Below are 20029 nucleotides of genomic sequence, written 5' to 3'. Positions count from 1 at the left end.
TTTTTTTGTATGCCTTCATTTCTTTAAAAAAAAAACAAATTACATAATATTTATTTACGTAACATATACTTTTATGTTAAAAGTTTTTAATTTACTGTCTATTTTTCTTAATTAAATCGTAATTTTTTTAAATACGAATTTATTTGTAATGTAATTTTTTATTGATAAAATTATAAGCGCTAACACATACTTTTATTAAAAGCATTTTATTGTAATACTTGTATGTAATTAATAATTTTATATTTATTGCAAATTGTTGATTTTTGGAAAATGATTAACATCACTGATAACTTTGACTTGAAATTTTGACATTTTTATTGTATTGACACAACACTTTGCACCAAATACAATACCTTTGTCCCATAACTAATTGTAAATGAATTTATGTCAGTGTTTTTACCCAGTTGTGAAAAATATTTATAGAATTAATTAGCTTTGGGGGTTTTCATACTTGTGTTTTAATTCAATTAAGTCAATTTATGAGGGCTAGATTGTAACCGCCCGTGCGCTCTGTCGATGCAAGATGTTTTTATCTAGCTCTTATGTATTAAAAAAAATAAATCTATTGGAATAGGGGAACTAAGATCCCAACCGCCTATGCGTTCTGTAGCTGCAGGACGTGTTGGGATGTTTATTGTACAGCGCCCTTTAGGCGATTTTCCACAAAAATGGCGCTTTAAAAATTATCCGGAATAAAAATACATTAATCATATTGAAACTATAATATTATTGATGTTAAAAACACACCGCGTGGCAATCGGTAATATGTAAGTTTACATTGTTAACATGTAATAATCATGTCTCGTCTAAAAGTATATTTTAGATCAAGTTTTTCGATAGTTTTTTTTCTGTTTTAGTTTCAGGTAATTTTTTTAAATAGGTCTATTATAGCGAGACAAATCGGCCTAAAGTACTTCGCGGCTTCCTTGTCTTATCGAAGTAGGTATGCACGCGACCGCCAATCTATAACAATCGAATTTTCGTTTCCGGAGTTTCCGACACTCCCACTTCTAGTCGTTTGCAATTCTTTTGTCATAATATTTTGATTAAGTTACAATATAAACATGATTCTTTGAAATCTAGCTATTCCCACAGACCAATTCCGAATTTACCTGCCTTACCTATTATTTTGTCCTGTCCCGCATTCGAATTAGACAAACAATTAAAGGTAAAAACTATTTACACGCATAGCGAATTGAGAGTAATTTTAATTTAATGTTTCGGCTGTTAAGTGAATTAAAATAAGTACTTTTTGTAATCATAATGTTTTGTATTATTTTCAGTAGACCCATAAACTATTTTTCCTTCAATTCATTATTTCATGCTTACGTTTTCGCTGTCACTGCGCGTGTTTTAGCTTTTAGATCGCACTCTAATTAATTATGACAAGTGTAAAATTCAAAAACTCCGTCGTTTATTATTTTATTTGAAAACAATTTTATAAACCCTTACGTATTATAACATTAATTAAACAAAATATTTGTTCTTTTTGAATTCATACTCTATTGTTAATGATAATATTTTAAACACCCTTTTTTAATGTTGTCTTGTCTTTGCGTTGGTCTGGTAGTTTATTGTATAATTTCAGTCCTCAGTTTATTAGCCCTCGTCTCATTTTAGAATGTTCAGAAAATTATTAAACTCATTTTCTAATAATAAAACAATTGTGATGAGTGTGCCGTTTTTTTTCAGCACATTATTATTATTATTATTATTTATTATTATTTATTTTATTATTATTTATTTATTTGACGGACTTATGCAGTCCATTCTGACAATGGTAAATACAATTTCTTAAAATAAATACAGGCACTAATAAAATAAAATTAAAGCTAGGACAAAAACATAAAAATTACTACCTCAAGACAAGATCCGGTCTATCCTAGTGAATTTTTAAATCTATAAAGACTTACACCAAAAAAGTCCAAATCTTGTCTCGAGTTTACATTACGACACAATCGGGACATTGGTGCATGCAAGCCATAGTTTGTGCTGTGTTGATCGAGAATTAATGAACACATGAATTCTGCTGTAGTTTATAAATAATGTTTTAAGGCTTTTAATAATGAAGAAGTTCAGCCCTACGGGGAATTTGATACAAAAAATATATTCTTACGCGCGGTAAAAATTAGAGCATTCAATTGTAAATGAAAAAATAAAAAATACATTTTAATAAAAACGAGCTACTTTATTATTTTTGGTATGTGTATATATATTTACATATTTATACACACACAATTCTGGGTTTTATCCCAAGGGGGAGTAGGTATAAAAAAAAATGTCACCGATATGGATATTCGCTAATAAGCGGAATGGGGAATGTTGTAGAATTCTACATAAAAGTGGCCACTTGAACCCAACCTATGACAGGTCATAAGCCCTGTAAACGCTCGAATATCCATAATCTTGAAACAAAAATTCTACCCATCTCTGTAGTGATATAAATAATAATACGAGCTACTTTGTTTACGGTAGGTCAACTGACCAATCAGCAGAACTCATCGAGAAGAAGGGAAAGAGAACTTGAGACGTACTTGCGTTGATAATACGGTACATATTTTTTTTTTAAATGCCTAGTTTAATAGTCTATTAACATATAAAAACATATTCATTACCTAACATGTGTTTTCATTATTATTCGTAATGCGATAATCGATCTCGCATTATATTGTATTTTGAACGATAAAAACGTTTGAAATCGCGACGCTTTGATACCGCTGTTATTTAAAAATAGTTTTGGAAATAAGTTAGTTAGTTAATTTTTTGTTGCTTACGCACAATGTTACTAAAGACTATGAATGTTGACTTTTTTATTAACGCTCGGAATTCGCTGCATCGATCGATATTGATTTTTTGCATTATCAGTTAGCGGAGATTATGTCTTACAAATCAAATAATATATTGCTTAGCATCATTTAGTAATTGGTTAGATTGATTTATCTCTCGTTTTTTTAACATTTGACATAAGTCAATTTTGATTATTTTTCAGGAGAGCAAATTCAATAGACTATTTTCTCAATCGAGAATTTATTAAATGAATTAAGATAAATTTTTATCTTAATAAAATTGAACGAATGTTATTTAAACGCGTACAATGTTTTATTTATTTTTTAAATGCTCTGCGAAATTGCAAAAACGGACTTACTGCCTCCTTTCTTGTAGCAGTCGAAGTGTTCGTCACAATTTTCTTTAGGATAAATTAAAAATGACAGTAAAAAATCGATCGCTTCATCCCTACTTGCTGCCTCGTTACTCGTTAGGCCCATTTCACACGTATCGTTCAAATCCACACGGCACGGTAAAACTAGGATGGGTGGATACTTATTATTTTCTTTTTTTATTTTATTTATTTAGTTTCTACTTTTAACTCTAAGGTTTAAATTTCTGTTTAATAAAATTTTACACCAAGGCTGCACTTTCCAAGATACCTGAACAAGAAACAAATGCATACAGGGGATAAAGGGTGGATGTCAGTTAAATACTGGAAATAAATCAATTTAATACTAATGAAAACCGTTTTCGATGATTTAAAACAGTACATGCTATTTACATTAAGCAGGTTCTTTTATTTTTTTATTCATTTAAGTTTATTAGAGTCCAGGAGGTTTAAAAACTCATAAGCGTTCTATCTCAAAACTTTCTTTTTTGACATTCATCCTTTATATCATGTACTCTTCAAATATGATAACAAAAAACGTGCCGACTAAGAAAATTTCTTTCTGGTACTCTGAAATAAAAACATATATATATATAATTTTGGGGTGCGTATAACGGTAATACGAGACCTCGATTTTGTTGATTTTAGTTAGGCATAATCAGTCCGACGTGCGGTCTTTTTCGCACAGTTTTTGGGGAGGTATTTGCGGTGACGGAAAAATTATATTCAAATACCTATTTATCAAACCACCCTCGCCGTATATCTCTCAAGTATCAATCCATCCTAATTTATCGTGTCGCGTCGATTTGGACGGTACGTACGTAATGGGCCCGAGCCAAACGGATCGGTACTTGCTACTTACCATCAGCCATACACGGCAGCTCGCCGCCCGCCTGCCCGCCCGCCCGCCCACGGTCCCACAACTGCGCGGTCGGCGCGATGTTTACATACTTCCACCCAAATAATTTCAACCACCCAAAACAATTAACAATCGGGAATATTTTTTATATCGTTTTAACGCGATAAAATTCGGTTAAAATCCCGAAACATCGACTGCGTGTGTTGTATATATTTAGGTTATTTTTCGATAAATTTCTTAATTGTCGGGAGAAAAATAAAAAGTTAAATTTACAAAAATATTTGGTGCCGAAAAACGTACGCGAAAATAGTGAAAATAGTTTTATAGTCAAAGTTTTCCAAAAGTATCGACTTTTCCGGCGCTATTTCCGGTTTTCTGGTGTTTTTTTCATATCGCTCTAATTATGCGCCGAACTTTCGTAATATTATTATAAATTATACCAGCTCATTTTACAGTGAATAAAAATAATCGTCCTTAATTTTTAAAGTAAAAAAAATATTTTGATAAATTTACTGTGGTTTTGATCCGTTTTTCTGAAAATCCTAATTATTTTTTTATGGGACCCCTGCACCAGTTTTACCTATGATGAACGCAATAATTTATCTTTAAATAACTAAATCGAATAAAGTGCCTTTAGTTGACCAATTAATTATTTTGGACCATGATGGATTGGGGAATACGAAGTGAGTGATTTTTCAAATAATTTTATTTTAACACTTATTTTTTTGAAACTTTATTAAAAGTAACTTACAACTTTTACTTTAACGTTTCATTATTTACTCTGTGATTAATTTTTATGCATTAAAAAACTTTTAAAAAGATGTCACATTAGGTAAAAAAATTAACTTTGAGATTATTAAAAAATGTTTTATTCTTGACAAAAGAATAACAGTCATAACAATACAACATTCTCATTGGATGTTATTGTTCTATTTCTACGCAGTGCGTGTTTTCCACAAATTGCTTGAATTATATTGAAATTAGGTTATCTAAGATCTCAATAAACGGTAATTGACAAAATTCCTTTATTTAATATTTACATAATTTATTTTTTATCCGTTAATTCCAAGAATAATATATTTTTTTGGAATTGCCAAATAATCTTAATATATTGTCAATTTTAATTTATCGATATACTTAATAAATTCATCTATATAAAATGGGGGGGTAATTACTACAAATCATCATCATTCCATGTCCTCTCCCTAGTTGGAGAATACGGTGTCCACATAGATCCTCCGGGTATCTCTGTCAGCTGCCTGCTCTTGTGCGTCCTCCCAAGTCAGGTTCGCATCCCGTAGCTCTGACATAGACTGCCGACGAGCAGTCCGCAGCAGAGATCCAGGCCGTCGATGCCTTGTAAAGTAGGCAAGCGTGGTTAAGGCACTCGAGAGGCATCCGTAGTATATGGCCCAGCCAACTGTATCGCCTCCGCTTGATGACAGTTGCCACCGGAGTTTGCTGTGTCCGTTCTCTTATTACTTCATTACTTACAAAGTCAAACCACCGCACGCCCAAGATTCTTCTGAGACATCTATTCACAAGTATTTTGCTGTTTTATGCCCTAGTGAGGTGTCTCACATATGTAGAGGAAAATAGGTGTTATATAGGCGGCATTTGGTTTTCACTGAGTAAATATCCGAACTCCAGACAGCCTTCATGCTGTTGAATATGGCGCCTGCTATTCCTAGCTGTACTCCCAGTTCTTTTTGGAACCTTCCATTTTTCGTAACATATACTCCAGAGTATTTGAAACTCTCCACCTTTTCGATGACTCAGTTTGACAGAGCCAAGGGATTTCGGACATCAAGGCACGAAGTGTTACACAGTACACAGTTTATGCAATATTTAGCAAATTACCGCAACTATGTCTTCTTCCAAGTCGGTCCCTCAATGCTGAGGATCGTGATTACCATGAAAATAGCGACAATCATAATCATAATACTAAAAATAAAGACAAATTGGTAATCCCGAAATTGAAGTTAAGTAAGATAAGAACATCGTTCGTGGGGCACTGCGCACTGCGTACGCTTCTACCATAGAACACCTGACAATGTCCTAGTTATGACAGACAATAAATTCAAAATTTTCATAAAAAGCGTACTTCAAAAGAATAAATATGTTTGGACCGTTTATGAGCAGATTTCTGAAGATATTTTATTTTTCTATTTGTCCTACTACAGTATTCTGATTATGTCTTATCGCGTAAGCGCATGGATATTTTTTTGTATGACGTAATTAATACTAACATTTTCTTGTACTTGTATTTAAGTTTTAAAGCTTCAAAGATGTACTTTTGCCTTATCATTATTTTTAGACTATTGTATCATGAATAAGAAACAATGTGTATTGTGTTTGTAACATTATAAGAGTAGGTAAAAACAGGGCGCTTTTAGAAAAATATATTTGGGTATGACTTTATTTCTTTGAACAATACAATTCATATGTAAGGTTCTTAAATTTTTAGATTTGCTGCGTAATATTTCTTATAAAGGAAATGTCTTGACGCTGGCCATTTGTTTATAATAAAAACTAATGTTTCTCCTTTATAAGAGGGGAACACGGCAGATTGAGGCAGACTGTAGTCAGAATTAAGAGACAGGGAAACATTTTAGTTTGATCAGTGGAGTGTGTACTAACGCCGTTTCCCCGCGGGGGTAGGTGGAGAGGATAGAACGCCGTATTACTTTGTCTTGTATACGGACCTCGTTTCTTCAAGTTGACATCTACGCCCTGTTTTGTTTATGTTATACTTCTAAATAAGTGGAAAATAAAGGAAATTCAAATCAAAAGTGTTTTTCTACTCTTTGATTTACGAGATTGTCATGTTCCAGTACCATTGAGATGATACAGCCTATTATGGACTTAATGAGTACATGGTAGATGGCAGTATATGGAACTAATAGTATTATTTTATTTGTGTTAGTTTATTTGATTATTTTTGGAATGTGTAGCTATTTATTGAAACCTAAAAAACTTCTAGTTAGTCTGTTCCACTCTAGTCTGTCCTCAGCCCGACGAACTGACTCATCCCTTTATTTGGTCAGTCCATCTATATGGGATTCTACCCCGGCTGCTCCTACCTTCAACTCGGCCAGACATTATTGTCTTTTCTAGATTGTCTGGCTCACGTCTAGCAATATGTCCAAAGAAACCCACTAAAAAACATTTTTTTACCTTTCTCCATGAATGCCACAAATAGACAATTCATGCATTCAAATCACCATAATATGATTATAATGAATCACGACTTTTCTATTTGTACCATTCGTAGAGGAAGATACAAATATGTGTTTTTAGTAGGTATCTCGAAAATGCTGATTTTGAAGTTATGTAGTTGTAGTAATTACACCACAATATGTTATATTATTGTTTAAATCAAACCCCGAGAGCTCAGCTGCATCTGGTTAAGTTGATTTTGTCCCTGTTGTTTTGTTTTTTTTATTGGAAAGCCACCAGACAATTACTATCAAATCATAAGATACATATTAGAAAAAGTCCAATTACAGGTTTCCTCGTAATTAGTTACATAAATTGTCACAAGAATACATTATATAATGTAAAATTAGTAATGGCACATAACTTATATTTATATATATAATTCTTCTGTCCGTGTAATATCACTGAACTCTTCCTAAATGGCGTAACCGATTTACGTGCTATTTTCGGCAAAATGTAGATCTTTGTGCTGCGCATGTTCGTAGATATTAAAATTTTCAATCGAATAAGTTGAAAAATAGTTAGAAGCATAAATAGTTTTTTCATTGACCTACCAGGGTTGCATTTGACAAAAATGCATGCACAAAAAAAATGGAAGGATGTTGTTTTTTTGTGCTTGAAAAAAGTTTTTGAATGTTTACAAACAACATTCGCTTTTTATAGATCCCAATCAGATTCTTCCCATTTATTTATTTTTACCGGATTTATGGTAATACTAAAATAATATTAACTGACATTGAATACATTTTTGAAAATCGTATTCATGAATAAAGTGCACCTACGTTGGTGAGAAGAGCCGAGTTTGACATTTGCAAAAAGAATTCCATATTTGAAAATGAATTATTTTATGTTTTGGAAATCAACCATAACCAAGTACCTAGGCAGGCACCTACTTAAATTCAATATTTGAGTATGAATAATTTGTAGTTTTGGAATTCAATCATAAAGAAATAACAAAAAGTAGATTTCGTAAGAACAACTTAAGAAGGAATCAACACAAAAATCTTTTTAAAAAAATATTTGAATAAAACAAATTGAACGGGAAAAATGTACATAAGTTATGACTGTTGATGTGTCTAATATAATATACGATGCTCGTTGTATTATATTAGACACATCGATAGAACATCGCTATTTAAATTTTAGGATCGATAATGTTCCACGTCCGGCGGAGGCCTGCGGACTGCCATCCGAGGAGGCGCAAGAAGAAGTCCGGATCACTCCGAGCTACAGGAGCTGGAGGTCCGTGTGCCGGACTCCTGCTGGAGACGCAGCCTGATGGATCCGCTTTGGATAATGGCCGCAGTGTGCGGCTGGCCACAGATGTCGTGGAGGTAGACCTAATATATTCATTTATCATCAATTATTAAAATGTACAAAGAATGCATAAAGAAGTTGGTTTTGTAAAGCAACAATTAAAATATAATGTTGCAATTCTCATTCAATTACGGCGTCAACCCAAAGGAAAAATATAATAAAATTTAACCGACAATGCCATACATATAAAACTAGAGATAAAAGAGGTATATGATTACCAATGAGGAGAAAACATGGTTTTAAAACTCGTTTTATAAGGATTTAAGACTGTACAATGAGTAACCTAAACAAATAAGAAACAGAAGGCATTGAAATATTTAAAATCAATTTGAAAAGAATTGTGCCATTAAGGTAAATAGTTCCATCATCATCATCATTCCATGTCCGCTCCTTAGTTGGAGCATATGGTATCCACAAAGAGCCTCCATGCATCTCTGTCGGCTGCCAACTTCTTTGCGTCCTTTCAAGTCAGGTTCTCGTCCCGAAGTTCTCACATAAACTGCCGGCGAACTGTCAGCAGTGGACGTCCTGGACGTCGAGAACCTGATGTCTTGTAATAGGTACATGTCACTAAAATTGAAAAAAATTGGTTAAGTATGCAGTTCCACTCTAAAAAGACTACAGAAGGTTGGGTGAAGAGATAAAAATTAGGAAAAATTTATTTATTTCAATATTTTAATAATATAATTGATTAATATCGTATATTATATAATTCTGATCTGTCTTTTCTTTTCAAAATTTTGAACAATTTTATCGATCGTCTTTATCTTTTAGAGCGTATTTCAATCAATTGTCCCATTAAATCAACAAGGTAAATTTTTTTATTATCCTTGGTCCAAAAAAAATATTTTCTAAACTCATTTATCTATCATAGCTGCTCCAAAGTTAACTTCTCTCTCTCTGTCATTTAGATATTTTAAATACTAAATTTTCCAACTTCAAAAAAAACTTTTTAAAACACTAAAATGAAACATTTATCAGTGTGTAATTAATTTAAGTACCTTTTAACATCTAAATTTGTCACAACAGAGAAGAAAAACATTTTCGAGAAGGGAATATGGAAGTCTAGGCATGTACAGGGCGTATGACCTGTCATTGGTTATTTTAAGTGGCCAAAAGTGTGTAAAGACACAGTGTGTAACATTAACCATTCAGGTACCGTTACCTCTACCGTCATTAGGCCTCTTGGTCTATTATGGTACAAAAAAAATACACATAAATTTCACCTACACCGTAGATCAAAAATTGAAGAAATGAGATGTTCAAACCGTGTGTATAATGATCATTTTAATTATTTAATGACGGTTCATAACTATAAATGGCAAAACTTCCATATTGCTCTTTCAAAAATGTTTTCCATTTTTGTTGAAATATCTTGTCAGTTTCAATAATCAGTTTTCATCTTGTTGATTTTTTTTCGAATTTTGTCACTGTCAGACTCTATCTGACTCTGTCAGACGATATCTCTATATCTGTCTAAACTCATACTGTATTTCCTTACAGGTGCGATGAGCTTGTATCTTGTGTTTCAGGTTGGTTCTGCCAATGGTGTAGCTCTTCAGGTATACGGGCCATCCATACAACCTCGTCATTGCGTGGTGGCAGCCATAGACAGTGTAGTCACCATCACGCCTCTCCACGCTGATGCGCACACCTTCATAAATGGACAGCAAATCTTTCACACAACTATATTACAGGTACTGTAAATATAATTAAATGAAAACTTTTCCTGAATAAGGGCTTATAAAAAAATATTGCAACCAAAAGTTATTTTATAATTCAAAACATTCAATAGCACTGTACTAATTTCTGTGACATTTCTCTTATGGCAGAAATCTGACTACAATTTTTTCAAAACTCTAGATTAGAGTAGATCGTATCTTTGTATCCTATCGAAATATTTCACTCTGATTCTATCAAAATTGTATTCACGCTTGTTTCGACTACAGACACACAAAAACTCTATTGACTCTTGTGCTAAGCACTCAGGATAATAGGAGTCCATATATTCACATTCTATATATTGTTTTTTCAATATGGTGGAAGATGCATGCGTCACGATGCCAAAATCAGCTATTAAAACAGTAAATAAGTGGAGAAATCATAAAATAAATGTTATAAATTGACGAGTTGGTATGAAAAATGTAAAAGGAATAATGGAAAGGCATACATTACTAAAAATTCTTCACCTAAAATATTACTACAAAAGAGGTTAGTATGACGGGGATCTATTTGTCCAGATTTCGATTGTATATCAAGATTTTAAGGTCAATTAAAAAAAATGTTAACCATCATTGAAATGCACACAGCACCTTTTTGCTGCTTTTTGATCCTGTTTCATGTTGTTAAATAATTATTATAAGCACTTCCCTCGCTTTATTTTTCATTCTGCAGTTTATTAGAAGCACCTTGATTGTTTCACCTTGGTTGATCATGATCATCCTTTTTTATTTCCAGCATGGCTGTCTTGTTAGGTTTGGACGTACCTCCACATTCCGTTTTGTGGATCCCATGCAAGACAGTTCTCTTAACAGGAATCTCTCGCAGTCTAATTTTGGTTCCGGATCTGTTTACGAAAGGTTTGTTTAAAATCATACCACTTTCTTGTAGATGAAATATTGTTCCTAGACACATAATTATATTATAGTCAATTAGATTTTTAAAAACATTCACTTCCCTAGAGATTTTTTGTGTTTTTCACAGCTGTAAATACCCAATCAATTATTAGTTTACATAATCAAAATGGTCAGTGATGATTTGCAATATTTTAAAAAGTAAAGTTTATTTTATTGTTATAAAAAGATATTGATAATTGTAAATTAATAGGTTTCATTTAATCGAATTTTGTGAATTGTTTTATGTTGCAATCATAAATGACCATAAATATATCCCCCCACAAAATAATATACTAGCCTTTTACACAACATGTGCTTATGCTTGTGTTTATTTGATTGCATGTTTGTACCACATCATCTTCCCTGCTGCACATTAAATCATTTATTAATGGCATCTCCCTCAACACTCGAATCACTGACAATATCCGCCTCATTACAACTACAATATTCACGTACACCTTTAAATCTACGATGAGGACAGATCGCCGACATCTCCCGTTCCCGACAGTGTGAGCGGAATGATGTCGCCATCCATGCATAGCCAACTAGATGGTCTACAGAGCTCGGTAGAGATGAGCGGAATTAACAGTACGGGAGCTAGCGAACTCCAGAGGGCCATGAGCCCTATCTCCGCCTCCAATAACATGATTGCCGGATCCCAGGAAAACTTCCCCCTCTCCATTTACAACGGGAAGAACTTAAGACATTCCACGGATTCCATGTCTGGATTCAATAACAACAACAATAACAACATGAAAGTAGACAGCGAGTCCATTTTATCAAACGCCAATTCTAAGGGTGAATTTATGCCGGATAATTATTTCCCGTCTAACTATAATGACACAATGGGCAATCAGACCGGCAGGAATAATAAAGAAGATTCTAACTTGGGTGGTAAAAGTTACAGTGCCGAATATAAGGATAATTATGAAACAACCTTTGACTTGGAAGGAAACGTGGAAACCAAAAGTGTCTGCAGTATCAAGAGTGGGGGGTCAGGCAACGAAAATAGGTGAGTGAAACATGTATGCTTTTTTTCACTCTGTGAATATTTGAATCACAGAATTTTCATCAAATCGAAGTCGAAGTCTTAAAATATTTTATAAATCAATGTACTTCTTCAGCATTATGTGGCAATTGAAGTGTACCTCATAGAATGAATAAAAAACGAAACCCTATATGAATAATTTAACTTTAAACCATAGAAGTAAAGTATCTTCATAATAGTTATTACTTTATCTTTCTTACTCCCTTCAACAATAAAACTAAACACTGTTACTCGTCAATACTATGACTAGTAAGAAGTTTTTGGTATACTGTATCAACTAAATTAATTTAATAGGTGTAAAATAAACTTATATTATCATATACATAAATATGCATACTAAGAAAAGCTATTTCATTTAATAAACTAAATCAATGGTGTGACGAAAAAAATATTTTGATAAATACTATTGCATTGAACAGTAATTTTGAATATCTGTTAAATAGTTGTTTACTAACTTTTTATGGTGGCATGCATTGTCATCGTATTAAGCACAACTACAGACCAAGATGCCCAAGCAGTACATAAGTAGAAAATTAAGAAAAAGAACATCAAATAATAAAAAAACCCATTTGATTATTGTGATCTCCCCGAGAATTAAACTCGGAATCCATGTGCGGCAAGCATGTATGTGTCTTAGCCGTTACCAATGCTTTAGGTTCAATAGCTTTTCCAGAATCGATACAACATGGAACTTTATAGTTTATTTTGTTATGATATATCTTTCAGAATGTCTCGTGGTCAGGAAGCCATCCTTCCAGCTGTGTTGGAGTTCCCAGAACACACCCAGCAGCTTTTCCTGCACAATGTCATCACAGATCTTGATGTGGAAGTTCCAGCCTTCAAGCTCGCTCCTGTCTATACACTTTACCTCTGCGCAAGGTATTAATATTTAATTAATAACATCAGAACTATTATCTACAAAATCACGGAATCGGCAAGTTGTCCAGTCAATTTTCCAATAATTTATATTAAGCTGACGCAATAACAAACTGTTTATAGTTTTATATAAATCAAAGGATAATGAAAAATTGTTGACGATTGGGTGATCTGATAATATCGCACATGCTAAAAGTTTTGTTGAATTTTAATGTGTAATCATAATCTTGAATTCTTAGTTTCAATAATTTGATACACCAATTTGAAGTTTTACTTTTTATTTATTGACCATCAAGCGCTTTTGCCTAAGCAGGTGTATTAAAAATAACTTGGTAAGGTAAAAGCACTCAATTTCATTAAAGAAAACTTCACTTAACCTGAACTAAGGAGTTTGAATGAAGCTTCGTAACAAAATTATCAAAATATGATTATTATCAAGAAATGAAAAATGAAAACATCAGAATAAGTATTGTTTTGTCTAGGTATCGAGCATCTACACATTACAGACCAGAATTAACTCCAAATGAGCGAGCGTACAAGTTGACTGCTTTACTTCAACACGTCGCTTCAGTTATACAAAGCACTGTTCAGGTATATATTAATCAATTCTTTAAATCAATAAATGTGTTATTTTTTATGTATCTTACCAAGTTGTTTTCCTTTGAAACTAGGAGCGGCAAAGTGATGCCAGCGCAGAAGCCTTTTGGATGGCCAACAGTTCTGAATTTTTGCATTTCCTCAAAAGTGATCGCCATATCTCCGCCTTTTCTCCCCAGGCACAAAATATCTTGGCACATACAGTACAAACAGCTTTCAGGTATTTATATATAATATATACATATTAATATTGAAAATGACAATGTTCAACTACGTTACATGCAGTTCTACTTAATGCAAGTCAATAGAAAAACTCAATCTATTAGTCGAGTTATGCCACGAATTACTGCCTCATTCACCTTATTCTTCTCGTTTCACTCCTTGCTCTGTGACATTCCGATTCCTATTCCCATTTTCTAACACAACAACATGGTCATCAAATGGAAATATTTGTTTTAGAATGCATTATTTTGAACTCTATTATGTAAAAATAAATTTTTTTAAAAAACAATATGTACAGGGATAAAGTTTTTACGCCAGGATAGATATAATTTTCTGGAAGTATTAGCATTATGTAACACATTCGCAGACATTTTTTTCTCATATTCATTCATTCATGAATGGATAGTAAAAAAAAAATCCTTTTTGATTGGACCGTAATTGATGGTTTGAAGTAACTCTTATTTGACTAACATACTGGAACACTTTTGTTGCTGACTGTTTTTTTTATAGGGACTCAATATCTCCTTCTACCATATAATTACTTCAGTGGCCTTATACCGTAACTAATTCGTCTTGTAAATTCATTTGTATCGTATGAGAGGGAATGAGAGCGAAGTATGGTTTTGATTGCGTTAGAATGAGATGGATATATGACGAACGAAAGAACTTACGAAACGAAATTGTGCCAGAATGAGCCTGCAGTTTCATGTAGGCTATAGCCATTTTTTCACTACTACTATCTTTTAGACTGACAGCTATAGCCGTCATTTCCTGAACAAGAGACACGATTTTGACAGCTATAGCCGGCATAACCCCGAATGTGTTAAAGGTTGCCTTACCTTATATTTGTATTTTATAGCAACTTGGTGCGATGTTTTCACGTGGAGCTGAGTAGTGTACTGGCGCAGTGGCTAGAGGAGCCAACGAGTGAGGCTGCAGGAGCCCTACTTCTGGGGGCCCTAGGGGCCGCTATGGCCCTCCTGAGGCGCTGCAGAGTCAATGCCGCCCTCACCATACAACTCTTCTCACAGCTCTTCCATTTCATCAACGTCTGGTGCTTTAATAAGGTTTGTCATCTGACATTACTGATAGAAATTGTTGCTATTTGTTAATATTTAATTACAAACATCCCATCACTGCCTCACATTATCATCGCATATTGAAAATATGTACTGTTGTGTAAAATTTTTGATTTGTAAATTAACTACTGTTAGTTTTGATTGTTTTTTGAATACTTATAAAATTTCACTTAACTCAATTAGTATTATTAATATTTAAAGCATTTACTTTGTGGTCAAACATTTAATAACTCAATTAGACTTATTGTAGTCGAATTCAAGAGTTTTTCACAGCACAACAGTCCAATAAGCCCTATTATGGTGAATTGCAGCGTAGAAGACTTAGTCTTGAAAAAATTCTCATTAATATTTTTTTTATGATTCATGGCAGCATAAATTTGGCTTTTACTGTGTAAAATGCCACAGAGTAAGATTATAAAGACAACATAATTGTAGTTTTGACGGTTAGCAAAAATCTTTCATTGCTAATGATGACTAAATAAATTATGCAGGTGGTCCGCAGCCCCGAGATGTGGGTGTCAGGTTGGGGAAGTTTATTGAAGGAACGCCTGGCCCCGCTTACTTTATGGGCTGAGCGCCAAGGACTGGAGTTGGCTGCAGATTTCCATCTCGCCACCATTCACCAGTGTGCTCATCTTTTACAGGTAAAATTAATGCAGAATTCTCGATTAAAAACGAAACTGGTCAATGGGATTTTTTTTTGTTGATTTGTATTAAGGTCTAAGCTGAACTTTATCAGGGTCTATTTTTGTATGCGCTGTTTTGAAATGGGATTATTTGTGAATTCAATAAAACAAATTAATTTGTAAATAAATAAATAAAAAGTGAGAGTGACATTTTGGAAAAAAATTAAACCAGCTTATTGGATATATTCTTAGATTTACAAAGTAGTTTTACTATAGTTTAAATTGAGTATTCCATAAAATCATTAAAGAATGCGCTACATAAATTATCCATAAATAACCACAATATAATATCTCACACTAACTTTCACAAGTAATTTCTAAAACATATTTTACACATGCAAAGAAACCGGTTTATGTATATTTCATGTATTTCTGTAGATATCTGTCATTGTTTTTGTTCTCTGTATATTTTATTTGTTATATTTTTCCACATGAGTTACTGTTGATATCCCCAATAAATAAAATAAAAAAACCCAATTTCTTAACACTCGCATACTCATCCTCACTTACACATACGCAGTTATATTAATATGTAAGAAAAGTCATATAAATGGAGTTAAGTGTTAAAAAAAAATCTGAAACAAGCAAAATGGAAATTTTGTTTGCGTTTCCCAAATGATATCGCTTCTTTTAAGTTTCATAACCTAGATTTACTTCCACACAGATGAGATATCTAAAACCAGAGCCTGTTATATAAAATTAATTGTTAACTTGCTTACTGCCCCCCCCCCCCCCTTCCCCCTGACCAACTAGACTGTCCAATCTTTTCTATATTCCAAACTTTAAAACTAATCACTGGAAACATTATACCATCCCTCGTAGTTGCGAAACATTCAACAATGATTTCAATACTCTAGATTTATTTAACACTCTGAATAGTAGGCACAGAAAAGATCTAACAAACTTGATTGAGAATAACAGAATATACGTTTTGTTTTCCATAATTGTTTTCAGTTTTTCATTAGTAAAACGCAAGTGGTCTTTTAATTTTTTTATGTTTGTTGATATATATATATTTTTTAAAAATTTTCATGTATTTTATTATCAGCGCTACGATTTTTTAAAGTTTTGTATTTCTGAAACAACTCCGCGCGTGACGCCAGAGGTTCATTTCCGCTTATTCTCATTCAGTTCTTACCATTGGTCTAGAAATGGCAAGCAGGCCGGAAATCTTCCATAGCTCTCATATCATAGGTTGATTCATATGAACCAGTGACATCATGCAAAGTAGTGCGTTTTTATTTTTTAAATTATTTTCATACATTTTCAAATTGGTTAAATTTAAGTGAACATGGCAGACCTTATTATGTATTAAAATTTTTCCCCCGCTGTATTATGTATATCTGTTTGTTTTCCCAAAAAAAAAAGAAGATCAGAAAATAAGAGACATATTTGTTATTTCTCATAATACGAAAATGTGAACAATGAACGTAGATTTCTTTATCGAAGTAAATAAAAATAATTATAACATAAATCCTATTATTTATTTTTTAATTCATCAGTTAACATTACCAATGATTTAATTTTACGCAGGCGCCCAAGAACAATGTGAAGGACATCTTGAATCTCTGTTCGGTTTGTTTCAAACTGAACTCGGTGCAGCTGTCGTGTCTCTTGGGAGGATTCATCGATGACCGGGGAGCGCGACTCCAACCAGAGCTGGTGGATGCCGCGGTACAAAATGCCCAGCGACTAGCCGACGAATTACACCGTGCGGACGGCCGAGAGGTAACTTCATCATATTTTTATAGATAGACGGGTAGGCTGTCTCTGCAGTATAATGGACAGGACAGTAGGACAATAGCCACTTACTCGGTATCTGCGTGTTGCTCCTGCGCATTTTTTATGACAATTATATGGCAGAAAAAATGCCACACTTAAGATGCCTTTTAAGGAATTAACTAACTTTGTGGATTTCTTGGGAGTTTGCTTTCTAAAAACGACAAGTTGTTTTTAAGGATTTAACATATTCACTGCCAGCCTAAAATATTGAAATTTAGAAATTCTCGGTTATCAGATTCTCATTTAGATGCAATACAACGCAGCCACAAAAATATCAATAACTATAATCAGTCTTAAAAATATATAATTAGCGCCATATTATTAGAACTAAAATATTTGTACACAAATATTGAAGATATACTATAATGAGATATTGCCGAAGTGCGGCCCGCACTTATACGAAAAATACTTGGTGCTCTGACATTTGTATGCCCAAATGTTTCAAGGCAAGTGGTAGATTTTACCCCTAGAGAGTTTATCAACAACTTGTCCGCAAGATTGATAGATACATATTATATCACAACAGAGATGGAGAACATTTATGAGGACGGAAGAAGTTTCAGCTCTTTAACATAAAAAAATAAACGGATGGAAGAACTGAATAAACAACGATGTTCCAACATATAGCCCAGTCAAATTAGCCTAAAAAAGGGCAATCGGTCAATCAAAAAAAAACCTAGAGTTTTGGAAATGGTCTTGAATGGTTCCTCATGACTTGGGTTGATGTGTGTCAAAAGTCCGCAAGGGGGGACTTTTGACTAAAATAGGGGGTGAGCTCGAAGAGGGGGGGAGGGTTTAACGGCACCATTTTTCAGTTTTTACATAAATCTCGGCAACTATCAGTCCTATCGAAACATGTTTCAAATAGAAAATTAAAGGTGATAAAATTTGCTACAAAAATAACTCTATGCATTTTTGTAGTCAAAATGCTGACTGGCCATGCCTTCAGCAGAGCAGTACGAGGACACCTACTTGTACAGTGTGTTTTAGCTGAAATGATTCTGAATAGTCTGGAGATTTGATGAATAGAAGGCTGAACTTAGAGAATGGTGGACGAAGTTAAAGAATGGCACACGAAAACTGAATAATGAAACCCAAATGGGTAACAGTGTGACTTAGGTAGTACGGGAGGGGATGAGCGGGAAGGGTCAGGTCATCAGCCTTGAATGACAAAAGAAACCCCCCCCATCCCAACATCGCACCATTCATCTCCTTCTCTGTAAAACTTCAAATTGCATTTCTACACACATTATTTCCATATAAATGCTTATCGTATGCAAATAAAATAAGTTTGGAAGGATTTTCAATGCTGGAATATGCAATTTGCCTTAGCATCCAACTTTAGAAGCTCATAGGTCGGCAACCAAACGTCCTAGGACCAAAATTCATAAGATCATTTTTGTAGGAAATTTTATCACCTTCAATTCAATTTTTAAACGTCTTAACAAAACAGCTCAATTTGTGAAACGGTAACTGTTATTGCCATTTTTATAAAAAAAACTGAAACGCCCATCTCTAATATTATTGTTGTAATATAACATTTTTAAATATAATATTAAACAGAAAATAAATAAAAAATTGTTGAAATACATATTTTTAGGGTTTTTGGTCTAATTTCCAATTTTCCTTGAAAACGTTTCCACTAACAAAAAAAATTTTTTTCTTTCATATATTATATTAAAATAAAATACATTTTTAAATTGTCTTTTGATTTTCGATCGCTCGGTATTACTATTGGACCGATTTTTTGATTTCCAGATAACCTTGGAAGACAGCAGCACTCTGCCCTTGTCTCTGCTGATTCCCGAGGATGGGTTCAGCGCGGAGGTGGTGAGAGGGCTCCCAGTAGGATTGGCCGACTTTTTGGCTCCACTCCAGAGGAACGGCTTGTGTCGGCTCGCCCCCCAACCGCATTCCCAGGGTCATTGGACAGTCTACATGAATGGTGAGATGTTTGGGAATCAATATATAGGTATCGTCATCATAATACTCTTATCCACACCTGATGGTGCATAGGACACTGCGTTGCTTAAGAGGGTGCAGCCTGTCTCGATCATCTGTTACAGGAAGGTAAAAAAAAATAAGTAAAATAAAAAAAATAATGTACGGACATCGAATGCTCTACGCGAATGAGAAAATTCAGTGCTATGAGAAATTGGATATAAAAAATGTTTTTTAGATGGTAAAAATTACAGTATTTAATTGTACGGCGAAGTCTCGCAAAAATTTATGAAAAAATGAATAAAAATGAACTACTTTAAACTATGTTACAGGTTCTTGAAAATCAACCAATCAGTTATAGCGTTGTTATGTGTTGTGATGATTTCCGGTTACCGAGTAACCATTAAAAAAAAAACGTTTAGTGTATTTTGACAACTACGGGGTTCTACTTTTAACTGACAGCACAACTCACCGATGACAACTCTTGACGTCACGGGCGGAGTATTTTCAAAATTACAAAACTTAAAAAAATCATAGCAATTATAGTACGATACATCCATTTTAATTTATTTTTTTGGCTTAGTTTGATAGTCAATTAACAAATTCATTTGTTAAAAAAAAAACACTGAAC

General features: G+C 33.5%; 1 protein-coding gene across 3 annotated transcripts in view; it reads left to right on the top strand.

Annotated features, from left to right (window-relative positions):
- Window positions 1-20029, top strand: part of cno (adherens junction formation factor afadin) — a 60292-nt gene that overhangs the window by 24560 nt on the left and 15703 nt on the right. For all 3 annotated transcript variants that reach the window (XM_088227293.1, XM_088227292.1, XM_088227291.1), the window contains exons 9-19: window positions 8382-8569; window positions 10085-10249; window positions 11010-11131; window positions 11649-12179; window positions 12942-13094; window positions 13574-13682; window positions 13763-13908; window positions 14770-14977; window positions 15481-15633; window positions 17209-17403; window positions 19216-19402. In XM_088227293.1, the coding sequence (XP_088083419.1) occupies window positions 8382-8569; window positions 10085-10249; window positions 11010-11131; window positions 11649-12179; window positions 12942-13094; window positions 13574-13682; window positions 13763-13908; window positions 14770-14977; window positions 15481-15633; window positions 17209-17403; window positions 19216-19402 (2157 nt within the window). The remainder of the gene's footprint in view (window positions 1-8381; window positions 8570-10084; window positions 10250-11009; window positions 11132-11648; window positions 12180-12941; window positions 13095-13573; window positions 13683-13762; window positions 13909-14769; window positions 14978-15480; window positions 15634-17208; window positions 17404-19215; window positions 19403-20029) is intronic.

The sequence above is a fragment of the Micrasema longulum genome, unplaced genomic scaffold, assembly GCF_059751315.1.
Source record: "Micrasema longulum isolate JH-2025_06_02 unplaced genomic scaffold, ASM5975131v1 h1tg000498l, whole genome shotgun sequence".
NCBI lineage: Eukaryota > Metazoa > Arthropoda > Insecta > Trichoptera > Brachycentridae > Micrasema > Micrasema longulum.
This window is presented reverse-complemented; position numbering and strand designations above follow the sequence as displayed.